This window comes from Sminthopsis crassicaudata, chromosome 5 (genome assembly GCF_048593235.1).
Source record: "Sminthopsis crassicaudata isolate SCR6 chromosome 5, ASM4859323v1, whole genome shotgun sequence".
Lineage (NCBI taxonomy): Eukaryota > Metazoa > Chordata > Mammalia > Dasyuromorphia > Dasyuridae > Sminthopsis > Sminthopsis crassicaudata.
Genome location: NC_133621.1, coordinates 58308783 through 58323938, shown reverse-complemented (window position 1 = coordinate 58323938; position 15156 = coordinate 58308783). Strand labels below are relative to the sequence as shown.

The following is a 15156-nucleotide window of genomic DNA, read 5'->3' as shown; positions in this document are numbered from 1 at the left end:
GACATTTGTCTCACTCAAAATTAATCTAACCTCCCTGAAAGATACCAGGTGTAAAAAAACACACTAGAATGTGCAAGTAAAAATCTTCACCTTTCTCCCCACAGGAAGAATGTGTGGCTCGATACAAGCTGCTGGTCGAACTAGTGCAAAAGAAAAAACAAGCCAAGAGCTGAAACTTCTGGAAGAAGAATTTTCCTTTCATTTTCCAGAACGAGAGAATATTTTAAATGTCATCTGCAGTGATTTGCATTTTTGTACCTCAGTATTTCTATACGTCATGTGCCTTAGTAAAAGAAAATACCAATAAATCTTATGCCATCTTGCTTAAACATCGACTGTGTTAAAGAAACTAAACTGTATTTTTGCCTTTGAAGAACTATTTATTTAACACTTCATTGTAAAGTGTCAACTGTTTTGGAAAAATTCAGACTCATAGTTTCCTACTGGTTAAAACTGTGTTTCTGTGACTGCGTGTGTGTGAGTGTGTGTCTGCAAGCATGCATCATGCCCGTGTGAAAAGGAATATATGTAAACAATAAACCAATATGTATTAAAAATATGTTTCAGCAAAGCCATGGCCATCCTTGAAGCACTTAAATGATCAGTATCGGTTGTGTACTAACTTTACAAAAGCCCGGGCCCTCCGCCATGCACGGGACGGGGAGCAAGCCGGGTTGTGGTCGATGTCCTGGTCTGTGAACTCGGGAGGGGTTTCCTTGACAACTGGGTTTCAAGATCCCAGCAGCAGAAACAACACCCCACCACATAGTAACCCTTGTGGCTCCCAGCCCAATCGGGCATTCAGGACATATTTATTGATTAGATTTACGCATGGACGCCTTCTCCGCCCTGGGCCCCACTAGTCTCTCACCAGACTTTTTCTCTCTGTCCCATTCCCAGCTTACTGTCGTGCCCTGCCAGTGCCCTCCTTCCCCACCCCCCCGATGAACGACTGCCTGGTAGTGGACTGGCACAACGCTGCTCCACCAGTCCCCTGAGCAAGGGCGCCAGTCAATCAGCTGCCAAGACCCAGGCCCTGCCCACCCCCAGAGGCCCAAGCCCGACTGGTTGGGGCAGCCCAGAGGACAGCCCTCTGCCCACTGACAAAGCAGCTTTGGGGATGGGCAAAGGCGGACAAAGCATTCAGCCAGTGATCTGCTTCCTTTATCTCGGAGGTACCCTAACTGCAGGCAAGGTCAGAGCCGGAGATGGAGACCTTTGCACTCAAAGCTTGGAGTCGGAGACCTGAGAGTCGTGGGGCAGCTTCCCCTGAACAAAGGAACTGGTCGAGCTGTTTAACGCCCGTGACCATCCCACTCTGGGGTGGACGGCTTCTATTTTTTGAGACATGATTTTGAGTGACTTCCCAAAAGATGAAAGTAGAAAAGTGAAGTCATCATGCAGAACAAAGTGACAACGCAGAAGGTGTTTGTTTTGTCAGAAGAAAACTTGCAGTTTCTCTTTCCCAGAGGAGAATGAACGTTACCTTACTCTGTATCCCACTGAAGGAGCAGCTGAGCGGGACGAGAGCCACTGCCTTCACTGCTTGCTTCCCAGCAGGACGACTAATCACAGACTCCCATTTGTATTGGGCACCTCAACTTTTAAAGCACTTTTATAACAGTCACATTATAACTCCTTTCCCTTTTTCCTTGGACCACTGGGAAGGTTCAGTTAAAAATCCCTGATGTTGTCAAAGACCAAAACCCTACCTTAGAAGAGACTGTTCCCAAATACTGCTGAACGGCAGCTCCCCTCTCCTCTCGGCGATTTGGAGAATCTGCTTAGCAGGTTAGAATGGCGGGGTTGGTGGTTGGCAATGTTCTTATTTCATCTGGGATGGAATCCAATTACTAAAAATCCAAATTACTCAAATTATTATCTTATTAGAAATTCAAATGCGTTCCTCAGTAGACCATACTCACCTAGTTCTTCTGTGGAAGCCTGACGTTGGGCCCACTCGAAATATGTATTTTTTTATCTCGATCTATGTATGTTTGGCAAACATCCTGATTTCCTACATGTTTCAACTAGAAATGTTTGTGCTGTGCGCTCTTCTCCATAAGTGATATCTTTTCACAGTCTGTCCTCCAAAGGAAAGTGAAAAGTTTCCTTTTGCAAATAAATGTTTAGGGAACATCAAAGTCTGTGTCTTCCCCTTGAGTCCTCTGACATCTGAGGCACAGGGTAAGTTATTTCACACACACACATATATCATGTATGTGTGTGCACATTTGCTTTTTCACCCATAAGACAAAAAGCTCCCACCACTAGCTGTCTCCCTCCAAGAAATGTTTTCTAAAGCTGCTTTTGGAAACCTTTAGATTGCACATCTTTCAGTGAGGAGGAGCCAACCGGCAGATTCCCGCGTGGCAGAGGCCCGGGACTGGGGGGTCTGAGGTACCCACCTCCCAAGCGGCTTGTTTGGTATGTTTGGGTGTCAGAGGGGTCTGAGTGAGAAGGGGTTATTGGGATCGAACTGTTCCCATCTCCTTTCCTCTCCCCTTCCATGGAACACTGGAATAGTTCGTGACCCAACCCCGGCCCCCAAGAAAGGTGGGTAATCCTGACTTTTACGGGGCCCAGTGTCTGAGAGCAAAAGGTTCTGTCAATCAATCGGCAAAATCGTCTGGTTTTTTGTCAATAGAACCCTTTTCTGAGACGGGATTTTGCAGCTGGCTCATCCTCTGTGAGATGGTCTCCTTCCCCCATAATCCCACAGCTATTGTCCCGAAATAGGAGAGAGGGAAAAGTAAGATTCCTTATGGGAGCCCCGACAAACGACCATGACTCGGGTTATTTAGTCGGGCAGACCAGAGGCCTCCAATTAATGGTTCTCAAGTGCCCCACGCTTCCGGAAGTGCCCATTTGAACATCGGAGGCTTCAGAGCCGCCGCTGGCCTCCCTGTCACACCTCGAACACCGAGATTTGAGATTTGCGGAGTCGCTTTAGTGGCCGCGAAGGCCTCGCCCTCCTCCCCCTGTCCACAGGAAGCGGTTACTACAAAGATCTCAGCCCTGGGGGTCTCTGTTCTAATCCTGGGCCCTCGTTTCGGGCCAAGTGACGTCAATGGCGACCATTTCCGGGGCACTCACTGCCGGCACTGCATGGAGCGCTTAGTTCTCAGTCATTACTGTTCCCGCCTCCCGACTCTGGGGGGTGGGGGCTGTGTCTGAGCTCGTTTCACTGAGGAGGAAGCCAGAGCCGACAAGGGCTTTGGGCAGCGCCACGTGGCAGGAGGCTCAGCGCTGCGTCCCCTGCGCCATGTGAAGGTTCTTCCTTCCATACTTCACAACCCAGAGCTGCCCCACGGCCTAACTCTTCCTGCTCTGCACCCAGCCCCCCACCACCCGCGAGCCCACTCAGAGGAGGCGCTGTGGCCGAGGGCCCTGGACGGCGCGGTCCTGACTCTCTCAGGGCACTGCGAGCCTTTGCGAAGGGCCTGGGCTCCTGCGCCGCGCTGGCTGCCGACTTCTGTCCTCGGCCTTCCCACAACTCCGCCGGCGCCGGCGCCAACACCTCAGAAACCCAGAGTAGGAGGGGGCTGGGGGGGAGGGGGAGGAAGAGGAAGAGCTCCCGGGCCCAGCTCCCCCACCCGGGGCTGGAACCGCACCAGCCAAGTCCTGACGGGAGTCCCAGCAGCGGGTGCCGGCTTCCGGCCACGTGCAGAGAGGGGACTAAAGGCCGCCCTGCCATCACGGGGGGTGGGGCCCCCAGAGACAGTCGAGACTTGGGAGGGTCCGGCCCGGGCGGCGCCCTGTTCCGGGCAGCAGCGCCTTCCGAGGAAGGAGTGGATCCGGGGCGCGGCACGGCGTTGGGGGTTCTGATCACGGGAGGGACTCCCAGCTCCCCCGCCACGGCCGCAAAGGCGCCTGGGAGCGAGGGCTGCGCCGGCTCCCAATAGGAACCCGCTGTTGCCCCGGCCGCACCAACCTCCAGGCGGGAAGCCGACTTTCACGCCCCAGCAGGGTGCTTCGGGACACCAAAAGCTGGCAGGGCCCAAGTCTCCACTGTCTCTGGGACTCTAGAAGAAACGCTACGGTCAACGCCCCCGAGACGCCCGTCCTGGAGCCCAGCCCCCACATGAGGGTGGAGGCAGAAAAAACGAGGGGGGGCGAGAAGAGGAGGGGGAACTTTGTTCGCAATGGCTGTTTAAGTTACAACTATGAAATGGCGGAGCGGGTGGATTCAGAGTAACAATGCACAGCAACTTTGGGGAGACTTCTATGAACTGATGCAAAAAAAAAAAGGGTAGAATGTCATGACACAACATAGCAAGCAACCTTGAAAAAGTGAGGCGCTCGCATCAGAGTGTTGATGCACCACAACTCCAGAGGACGAACTAAGGAACGATAAAACAAGTCACTCCCCTCTTGAAAGCAAAGTGAGGAACTCTGGGTGCAGAGCGAGAGGAAATTTTGGACGTGACCAATGTAAACGTCTATTGATGCGTTTTATTTTTCTTTCATTCACAATAGGGGGGTTAGTGGGAGTGAATTAGGGTGGGAGGCTGGGAAAGCAGATTTCTGCTGATTGAAAAAAATATCCAATTTTTAAAAGCCAAGGTTTACCTCCATGTATCAGAGCAGGACTTTAGTGGATGATTATTAGCAGTAGTTTTATTAAATTCATAGTTGTTATTCCCTAAAGCTACACTTTCAGATTTGATTTCCATCTTAAGTCACTTGTAAAAATAAAACTGCTCTTTCTCTCCTGGCTGGGGCCATCCCCATCTCTAAGTCACCTGTAAACCCAGTAGTGATAATACGGTTACATGGTGGGCCAGCCCCATGGTCTTTGTTTTGGCAACTTTCCCAGTCCCTTGTTTGAATAAACTACTTGGCCTTCAGCCTTAGCCTTGATTCACTTGGGAGACTGGATTATTACCCTGTAAAACTGAGAGGTTACAATCATTTTCCCTGTGGTTCAGGAGAAGGAAATGCTCCTTGCAGAATACAGAGTAGGAACCACTTTAGCAATCTGATTTGTAGGGAAGACTGGTAATCTGGAAGGAGGAAAAAACACACCAAAAAACCCACTTCTTCCTTAAGTCTGGCACTGGCCTGGGAAGCTTTTCTGCATTGCCCTTGGTCGGGATGGCTGCTGGTTTTACTGAAATCCATGTGTTGAGGGAGACTTGATTTGGAGATGCATAATTGCAATTCACCAAAAAAACTAATAATTTAATGAGGAACTCATATGGCCCCAGAGCTGACCCCATATGGCCCCATATGGCCCCAGAGCTGGTGAGGTTTCCTCCTCACCATCTACGTGATGTTGCTTTGGGCTGGGAGCAATACCAGCATCTCTAAGACATATTTCTTTAGTCCCTTTTCCTTACATCCTTCCAGGATATTTTTAAAGGCACAAAGACACCAGGACTGCAGCAGCAGCTTAAAAGAAAAATTTCTATGGGAAGCTGATCAACAAGGCTAGGAGAGAGGCGGTAGGAGCTGCTGCCCTGCTACTTCTCTTGAACAACTGTAATGGATGTCTTTCCAGAATTATTTGTAGCAGATTTTCAACTACAATTGTATCCCATTTTCATTGAAGAGTATTTTACCAAAAATGTCCATTCCTCTAAATGAGTGAATTCAATGGTCACAAGAGAAAAAATCTGAGCAGAGCAGATCCCCTCCTGTGATTCAGAGAAGAAAAGCAGCCGCCCACACATGTAGCCTTGGCCAGCTTTACAGAGAGGGACTATTCCAAGATGACAGGACCTGACAGAGCTTGTGTCTGTGGGGCAGGACCAGCACTTTATCACAAGGAAGCACTAGGCCCTCAGATAGAGCCGGAAGACTCCTCCTGGAACATCTACTTTTAAGTTTCTCAGTCTCCCTCTCTCCCCCAAGAAAACAGGCCCAAGAGCATTAATTGGCTCATGCAAAGCCACCTGGAGACTAGGGTTATGCAGAACAAGGATTTCAACCAAGTTCTCTGATTCCAAACCTAGCACAACACACTTTCTCCTGATTTGCTGCAGAGAATTATTTTTAAGGCTAAATGGTTGACTTCTGTGTTTACAGAACGACTGGTCCCAAAGTATTGCCTGGAAACAGGATTTTATTCTTGTCAACAGCAAGCAGTTTGGAGCCCATTGGTCCTAGTTTCCCTTCTTGGTAAGTGAGCCATAGATATTCCTCTCTGAAGAGTCTTGCAAGGGGAACCTTAGAGTCTTTGTGCAGTCGGAATCCCAGAAAGCTAGTCAGGCCGGTCCTTTGAGGGGAGAAGGGTCAGTAACTTGTCATCCAGAGTCCAAGGAGTGGCCCAGCTCCTAGAGCCATCCAATGATTCTCTCTTGGCTTCTCTTGGGATGCTGTCTCCAGCTCTCCTCGTTCCCTGCCTGGCTGTGGCCCAATTGCAGCTGAAGATTTAATCCCATCTGGAGGCCACTGCAGAAGCAGTTTTTCTCCCTTGCCTTAGCTAGCATCTTCTCTGCAAAAAGCAATAGGCAATCAAGACAGGGGAGAAAAGAAAGCCAGAGTCCCAGACTCTTCAGGGCCCTCCACAAACCTGCGCTTGGCCGTGGCAATGGCTGGGAACAGGACGGTGTCTGATGACCAAGGGCACCTCCCCCCCCCCAAGGCGCAGGCTCTAGGATGGTGAAACAGCACTTAACCCTGAAACCAAATGAGGCCCCACTTAATCACCCTTACCAACTATGAGCCCTTGGTACAAGACAGAACGGATTCATGGGGGGAGGCAGGGAGCAGGGTTGGTTTGGGTCTTAAGTTTAAAACAGATTTGTTCTAGACTAGGCTCCAAACTGCTTGCTGTTGACAAGAATAAAATCCTGTTTCCATGCAATACTTTGGGACCAGTCGTTCTGTAAACACGGAAGTCAACCATTTAGCCTTAAAAATAATTCTCTGCAGCAAATCAGGAGAAAGTGTGTTGTGCTAGGTTTGGAATCAGAGAACTTGGTTGAAATCCTTGTTCTGCAAGTCCCCAGTCTAGACTGTCAGGTTGACACTGTACCTTCTGGGGTCAGATTTTGATCCAGGTGCCAACTCAAATAAACGGACCTAAAGCTCCTACCAATGAAGACAGGGCCACAGGAACCATAAAGAGATTCTGAAAAAAGGTGACACTTCAGAATTGAAGAAGTTGACGAATCACTAAAGGAACAGGAGAGAGAGGCTTGACAGGCCAGTGCAGAAGGACAGAAGTCAGGGACGAGGCTGGCCCAGCCCACGATCTGCTTGGCCAAGGCAGGACAGAGTGATTAGAGGTCCTCCGACTCTCCCCCAGGAAGATCATCTCAGTCTCCGCCCCTGTGAACATGAAAGCTTCAAACTAGGATGAGGCCCCAAACTGTGCTTTGTATGAACTTCCAAGACTATCCCTGGTTCTTGGGTCCCAAGCAAAGGGAGGGGAGGCCTCACGTGGCTCCCCAAAACCAACAGACACAAGGGTGGACTGATGCCTCCAGGACCATCGGGGACTAGCAAGAGTGGATGATGGCCAACCAGTGCCCTGACAGCCGAGGTGGGAGTCCTCCCGCGGGCAGAGCTTGTGCATTTGGAGAGGGGACTCTAGAGGGATCCAGGACAGAAAAGTTACAGACACAAAAAAGAGCACACAGCATAAAGTTCTGTTTCACTTAAAAAAAACAAAAAACAAAATCTAACACACTGTTAACTGAAAGGCTAGGCCAAAAGTTTTGGGGGATTTTTTGGGGGAGGGGAGATGGAAAAGCATGTACCTTTTCTGTTTAAAGAATTCTACATGGACATTTCAGCTGCCGGAAACACCTGTCTATACTTGCTCTAGGGAGGAGATGAGGAGAGTGAGAAACACTGTTGTAACATGAACGGTGTTGGTGCCAAAAATGTGAAATCTCCTAATTGGTCCGTCTGCTTCTTAAGGGAGCCAAATGAAAAACACCAGATGCATTAATCAGAGTATGGAAAAATAAAATAAAATAAACTCAATCAGAAAAAAAAAAAAGTTGGATTTTTTCATTAAGAGATTGTATCACATAAAAATATCTTCATTTATATCTATATGATAAAAGATAACTCTTTTTGAGTATTTTATTACACAACCTCAACTCCTCTCCCCAGCCCCCCCCCAAAAAAAAAGGCTCATTGTACAACAGGGATAGAATTAAAACATGGAATCACACACCCACAAAAAAGACTGCCAGTCATTCAATTTCAGCATACCTCTGTGCTCACATTGCAACAAATGGTCTTACCTTCCCCTAAGATGCTATGAGCATGAATGAACATATTCTATTTTCAGTCCTTTGAAATTATGCTCTTCTTCCAAGGAAACTGACCACCACGTATGGGCCAATTCTCTTCTCAGTTTTCATTTTAGAGGGCTGTACTTTTCATAGACTAAGTTGCTAGTAGAAGAAAAACTCAATCTTTAAGTCATAACACTCACTCTGGCTTCACGTTTGGACAAAGCTGTTACCTCATGTGCTAGGAGGGAGCTTGTGCAAATGCATTCAGCCCCATTTCATCCAGAAGGAAACAGATTTGGAAGTATGGGCATCTTCTCCAGATCAAACAGCCGGGTAAGTGTCTTTCACTCCAAGTCTGGGGCTTTTCCTCATCAGAGAACTAAAAATTCTTTATTATTTCAATGATTGTCTAGAATGAACTTCACGCCGACTCTGGCTCCAAAGAGGAGCATCTTCTCATCTTCCTCCATTCCTTGAGAGAGAAAGGGGGCAGACAGTAGTTGGGTGCCATGCTGCCAGTGGGGTGGGATGTAGCCATTCTTGTTGGTTGGTTCTGCTTAAACAGGTTTTGCCCTTGTGGTGGAAGTTAAGTTTTGCTGGTTGGGATGTACAGAAGAACTGTACAGCATTAGAAGATATAACACATCTCCATCAAAGAGAATTATTTTGAAGTAACCAACCTCCCAGGATAGGACTTTTTAAAAAAGAAAAAAAAAAAAAAAAAAAACACATCAGATAACCCAAAATGATATGATTGGTCAAGAAAGGCATAGCACAGCATCAGATGGACATACTGTTCATTCTTGTTCACAAGAATGAACATCCTTCTAAAGACCTTCCTCATCTTCTTAACCTCCATCTCTGTGCTCTTAAATCCTATACCTAGAGTTTGAGCTTGGTCTTTACACTCACTCTCATACCAGAAAACCTACAGTACAAGTCACTAGAAGAAAAATAATCTTGGACTGCTTTGATGACATACCATTGGCTCCAACCCAATTTATACCTATCCCAGATCATTTCAGATTATTCCTGTGTTGATTCCCATGAGCCACTCAACCTATCTTCTAATTTATGGCCCACTACTTTCTAGAAGTCAAGACATTTCACTGTCTCCCATCACCCCAGTCTCCCTGTAACAGAAATGCTTATTTTGACTATCTTTGTTCCTGCTGTTTTCAACATCAAATGTCTACTTTACTTTTCAACTGGTCAAATGTCACCCATCCTTCCCAGTCTTGGACACTGCCTCCCCAGTGGTTCTGGCCAAACAACAGGCCTCCACTGCCAACATCCTTGAGTTCCCTACCTTTCCAACCTCAGCAGCATCGCACACATTCTCCTCTCATGCCCAACAAGCAGGTGATGGTTTATCACTGCAAGATTTTCAGAGGGCTGGCTAGTCTGTCCAATATTTGAAAAGAAGAATCCACATGACGACTTCTTGAATAAGTGCTTAAAACCCCAGATGAGGGGGAAATAGTCCGTTGCACTTGTAGTTATATTTGCATCAAGAGTATATTTGATTCTTTTAAATTTCCATACATTTTTCCTCATTTCTTCCGTCCCTCTGGGGCCAAGTAAAATAAGTCTTAATTCCTTTCATATGACAATCCTTTCTATGCTTAGTTTTCATGCCCACTCCCACCACCTCTGTCTCTTCTCCATGCTAAATATTCCCAATTCTTTCAACTGATCTTCCTACAACGTGGACTTGAAACTCACTGCTGTTGTGAGTTGTCGTTTTCTGGATGGGCTTGAGCTTATCAATGTCATTCCTAAATGTTAATTCAAGAAAAGGTCCAATGAAGGTGCATCCTAGAAATCATGCTTGCACTCCATCAAGATGTCAGACTAACCTAATTTTCTTTCATGCAAGTTTGCCAGATTGACAGCTATGTATGTGTTAGTGTACAGGTGTGCATGTGGGGGGAGGAGAGGGATGAATGTTTTAGACACGATTCTAAATTTTAGTAAAAATTTGACAAAATATTTCATCCTGTTCTTGAGTGAAAAAATGCAAAGATGTAGATTTTTAATTGTGCAATTACACAAATTTGGAAAGAGTTCAGTGGCTCACTGTTACTTTTTAGAGCAAGGTTCTTAACTTTGTGTCTGATAAAGCCATGGATCCTTTTCAACATGTTTTTAAATAAAAAAAACAAACAAACAAACAGGATTACACATGCAACCAATCTTATTGAAATAGGAAAATATTCAATAAAAGCAAGTTTATAGACTCCAGCTTAAAAACCATGATTGTAGTACAACATAAAAACTCAATCACAGTCTGGTTCCAGACAACCTTTTTAGGCTTATTGCTTTGCTCCCCTTTACTCAGTCCATGTTCCAGCCAAACAAGCTTACCTGCTGCTGCTGCTCCTTGTATCTGACACAACTCCCACCTCTACTCGAACACAGATCATCTCCCAAGTTTGGAATGCCTTCTTTTCTCATTCTCATATCTGAGAATTCCTCCTTTCCTTCAGAAACTCAGCTTCTTTGCTATTTTCTTTGGAAAACCTTTCCCAATTCCCTTTCTTCATTAGTCAGTCAATAAGCAATTATGAAACATGCCCTATGTTTCTGGCACCATACCAAGCACTGGAATCAATCACTTTTTGCCTAATGGTTTATGGGTTTTATCTACCAATCAAATACAAATCCCTGAAGGCATTTTGCCTTTTTATATCTAATACCTAGAACTTAGTGCCTTACATATAAGTGCTTAAAAAATGTTAGATTGGGTTGAATATTGGAGGGATACAGAGAAGTATACAGATATACACCGATTAAGCATAGTAAAGGAATTTTATTGGGATGAGAACTTGGTATTTGACAAAAACTGCTGAGCAAACTGGAAAGCAGTCTGGCAAAAACTAAGTACAGACCAACATCTCATACCACATATACCAAGGTAAAATCCAAACAGATACATGACTTAGACATAAAGGATGACATTATAAACAAAGAAGCAAGGAAATTAACAGATTTTCAGATAGAAAAAGAATTCATGATCAAACAAGAGATAAAGAAGCTCACAGGAAGTAAAATGAACAATTGTGATTACATAAAATTAAAAAGGTTTTGTACAAAATTAATGCATCCAAAATTAAGAGGAAATCAACAGAAAAAAACAACTTTGCATCAAGTTTCTCTAATACAAGGTCTTCATATACAAAATATGTGTGTGTGTGTGTGTGTGTGTATGGAATTGATTATAATTTATAAAAATAAAAGCTATAATTGTAAATGGTCAAAGGATATGAACAGGCATTTTTCAGAAAAAGAAATCCAAGCCTAGTAGTCATACAATAGCCATACAAAAAGAAATGTTCTAAATCACTATCAATTGGAGAAAAGTTAAATAGAACAACTCTGAGGTTCCACCTCACTAACATGACATTAGCAAAGTTAGTAACAACAAAAAGACAAAGTGAAAGGGTTCTGGGGAAAAAAAAAAAAAAAAAAAAAAAAAAACAGGTGTGCAAGAGTCTAGCCATTCTGGAAAGCAAGTCTGAACTATGCCCCAAAGGTTATTAAACTGTGAATACTTTCTGACCCAGCAATGCCAGTATTAGGTTGTATACTCTTTTAAAAAGACAAAAGAAAAAAAAAAAAAGGACTCTCATATACAGAATATATATATAGTAGCTCTTTTTGGAATACTAAAGAATAGAAAACAGAAGATCCATCAACTAGAAAATAGTTCAAGTTGTGGTATTGACTGATGGATTATAATTGTGCTATAAGAAATGGAGATGTTTTCAGAGAAACCTGGGAAGTCTCGTTTGAACTCACATAAAATAAAGTGAGAATACACAAGTATAACAGTTTACACATTACTATTGTGTTGTAAAGACAATTTTGAAAGTCTTTAGAACTCTGAGCAACACAATGATCCACATAACAATTTAGGAGGATTCATGATGGAACATGCTACAATGAGGTGAGATTTGAGAGCAAATCAAAGCTTTTTTTTTTTTTTTGACATGTCCAATGGATGGATGTTTTGCTTGACTATACATATTTGCAACATTGGTTGCTTTTGTTTTTCAGTAAGGTAGGTGGTGGGAAACAATGTGGATTTTTGTGGTTGAAAAATATGAAAAAGTCAAATTTTTGAAAAGGGTAGTATGATGTTAACAACTAGGGAGAATGATTAAAGTTCAGGGAGCAGGCAGCCCCTGAATTGAGCCTTGAAGAATAGATTCTGAAGCAGAGATGAAAATACCTGAAAAGCAGGAATTTGGGGGTGGCTAAGAAAGGAAACCCAGCAGGTGTCAAAGCACAAGGATATTTGCACAAATCTTGTCAGCAGGGCACGTGGCTTATGGTTAAACACAATTTTTTTTTTTTTTTTTTTTTTTTTTTTTTTTTAGGGCAGAATTGTCTAGAGACCAAAACCTGGTCTTATTTCCTCCACTGCAAATTTATCAAAACTGGACCAAGACTGGGAGGGGGGGGAAAGCTTATCATGTATTAAGATCCATACACTGGATCCACCATCTGGTGCCTCTGGACAAATGATCCTGAAAGTAAGCAGGTGCTTCTTAAATTGCCTCGAATACTCCACTAAAAGTCTTTCCAATGTTTTTGAGGCTGTGGTGCTGTTGATCTCTTTCCACATTCTGGGAGTTCAGTGATTACAGAAACAGGCACCTTCAAACAAAATGCAATGGAGAAGTTCAGAAATGGTTGTGATGCCAAAATTGAATTTATATTGAATTATGGAACCTGGTGAAGAGATTCAGAGTGGTGTAGAGTACCAAATTTAGAATCAGGAGGCAGATTTTGAATCCTGATTCTGTTGCTTACAGTACTTACCTGTATGACTTTGGAGGGATCTACAGCCTCTCTGGGCCTGTTTCCTCAATAGGATGATGAGAATGTTGAACAAGATGTTCTCTTGACTTTTGTAGCCAAGATTCCAAAGTTAAACTCTTCTTGACTGTTGGGAAAACCATGATGAGGCCCTTTCAAGTGCTTCTCTTTGCAATTCCTCGAATATCATCCTTATTCTAAACATCAGAAGGGTCACTAAACATAACCCAGTTACAAATGTCAAGTGGAAGAAATTCTCAATATGAAAGATGGAACTCAGAATGAATTACATTGTTTGATATGACTGCTAACGTGTTTTCTGCCATAAACCATCACTCCTTCAAATTACTCCTCTTTCCTCCTTTAATCTATTTCTCAATTATTAAGTTTTTCATTTTTCCAGATCCCAAATGTGAACCTGCGGGGTAACTGGGCCACCACATATACATTCACTTCATCCTCTGGTTGTACGCCTGCTGAAAGAAGCCTGTGACGCAGCCCCAGGCCTATTTGATCTGTTTAAGCCTAAAGTTACGCAGTCTTACCTATGACTCGATGGCCAAATAGCACTCCTCAGCTTGACTGTCAGTCTAGAATTTGCAAGGTGGGGCTAAAATGTTTGTTCTAAGATGCTACTGTTGAACAGCAGGTTAGATGGAGAATAATGTCAAAATATTATCTTTGGCCTCAAAAAGCTATGATGAGCCTCTATATTCTCCTGATTCTAACAAATGGTTCCCTGCCTTGCTACGCTGGCCCAATGTACCAAGGAAAACAGAAAACATTCCTAGCAGTCATTTTGACAGGGATTTCTTTTAGTAGCCTGGAATTTAAGTGTAGGTGCAAAACTGTTTAGTTGCTGTTATTTATCTAAGAGATGTCGTGTTTAGTTACTTTGAGAAAAAAACAAAAGTACATGCTCATCATCTTTCTTTACTTAACCATGTTTCTCTTATGGTTGGTAAAGGTAGAAGACACTCTGGATGTGAAATCAGAGGTACCTGTTATCCCTTTTTATGGGATGTCTCTAGGACCTCGTTTTCCTGGAGCTTTTTCTAATGCATCTTATAATCTTATGACTCTGTAACTTGCTTTTCTGCTTGTTTATATTATCCTCAGTCTTTGTTCTTGGTATAAATACATAGGTAGTATTAAGCCCTGAATTCTTGGGTTTCTGCCCTTTTAAAGCCTTAAGGTTTCCCCTTAAACTCTCAATATTCAGCATCCCAGATATGCTTTCCCTATGGAGCCACACTTTCAATGAATAAGCTGTCATTCAGTAAAAATTAATTCTTTGGAAGATCCACATAGAATGAGGATTATCAAAAATAAGACATGCAAAAAAGCAACACCTTAGGATCTCTGATTTACCATTGAAGCCACGGAATCACATCAGATTGGAAGAAAGCCAGATCTAAGTATCAGACACATTTCCTAACTATTGCTAAATCATACCACATATACTAGGGCTCTCTTCCTCTCACTTTGGACCCCAAACATGAGGCCATGGACTCAACTAGGTGGATTCTCATTGCTCTTGCCCAGCCTCCGTGGTATAATTTTTTGATTGTTTGCCAACCACATCCTCCCTTTACCTTTTTTTTAGCTCTAATCACCTTTCAGGGGTCATCTTCCTCTATTAGAATGTAAGCTCCTTACTATTAAAATGGAAGCAGTGACTGTGACTAACTTGCCTGTTTTTATCTGTATTCTTCTTGCTTAGCGTAGTGCCTTTCATATAATAAGCACATGTGATCATTCAGTCATCCAGTCACTCACAGAAACCACAAGAAAGCTGCCCACCTTCCCCAAAGCCATCCTGTATCTCCTACTGACACTACTATATAGCCACCAGAAAACATGAAAAGGGAGGTAGACACTGAAATCACTTTGGGGAAGTGGAATGGAGGATCCCATCTGAAAACAGAAGGGGAAGAACAAAGGGAAAATCTGTTACTTGTCTAGAAGAGGGGTACCACTCAGACTTGGGACAGAAATAAATTAGAAGGGGATCAGCAGGGACACCCTGCAGATATAGACAACTTTGTAAAATATTGAGATGGTGATAGCTTGACTAAGTAGGAGTTTGAAACTCACTCACTTCCCAGAAGCCTTGAGATATAGGGGCAGCTAG

General features: G+C 43.9%; 1 protein-coding gene across 2 annotated transcripts in view; it reads left to right on the top strand.

Moving 5' to 3' along the window:
• DNAJC1 (DnaJ heat shock protein family (Hsp40) member C1) overlaps positions 1-4850 on the top strand; it is a 268260-nt gene extending 263410 nt beyond the window's left edge. For both annotated transcript variants that reach the window (XM_074266897.1, XM_074266898.1), the window contains one exon: positions 105-4850. In XM_074266897.1, the coding sequence (XP_074122998.1) occupies positions 105-173 (69 nt within the window). In that variant the 3' untranslated portion in view covers positions 174-4850. The remainder of the gene's footprint in view (positions 1-104) is intronic.
• Positions 4851-15156: the final 10306 nt, after the last annotated feature.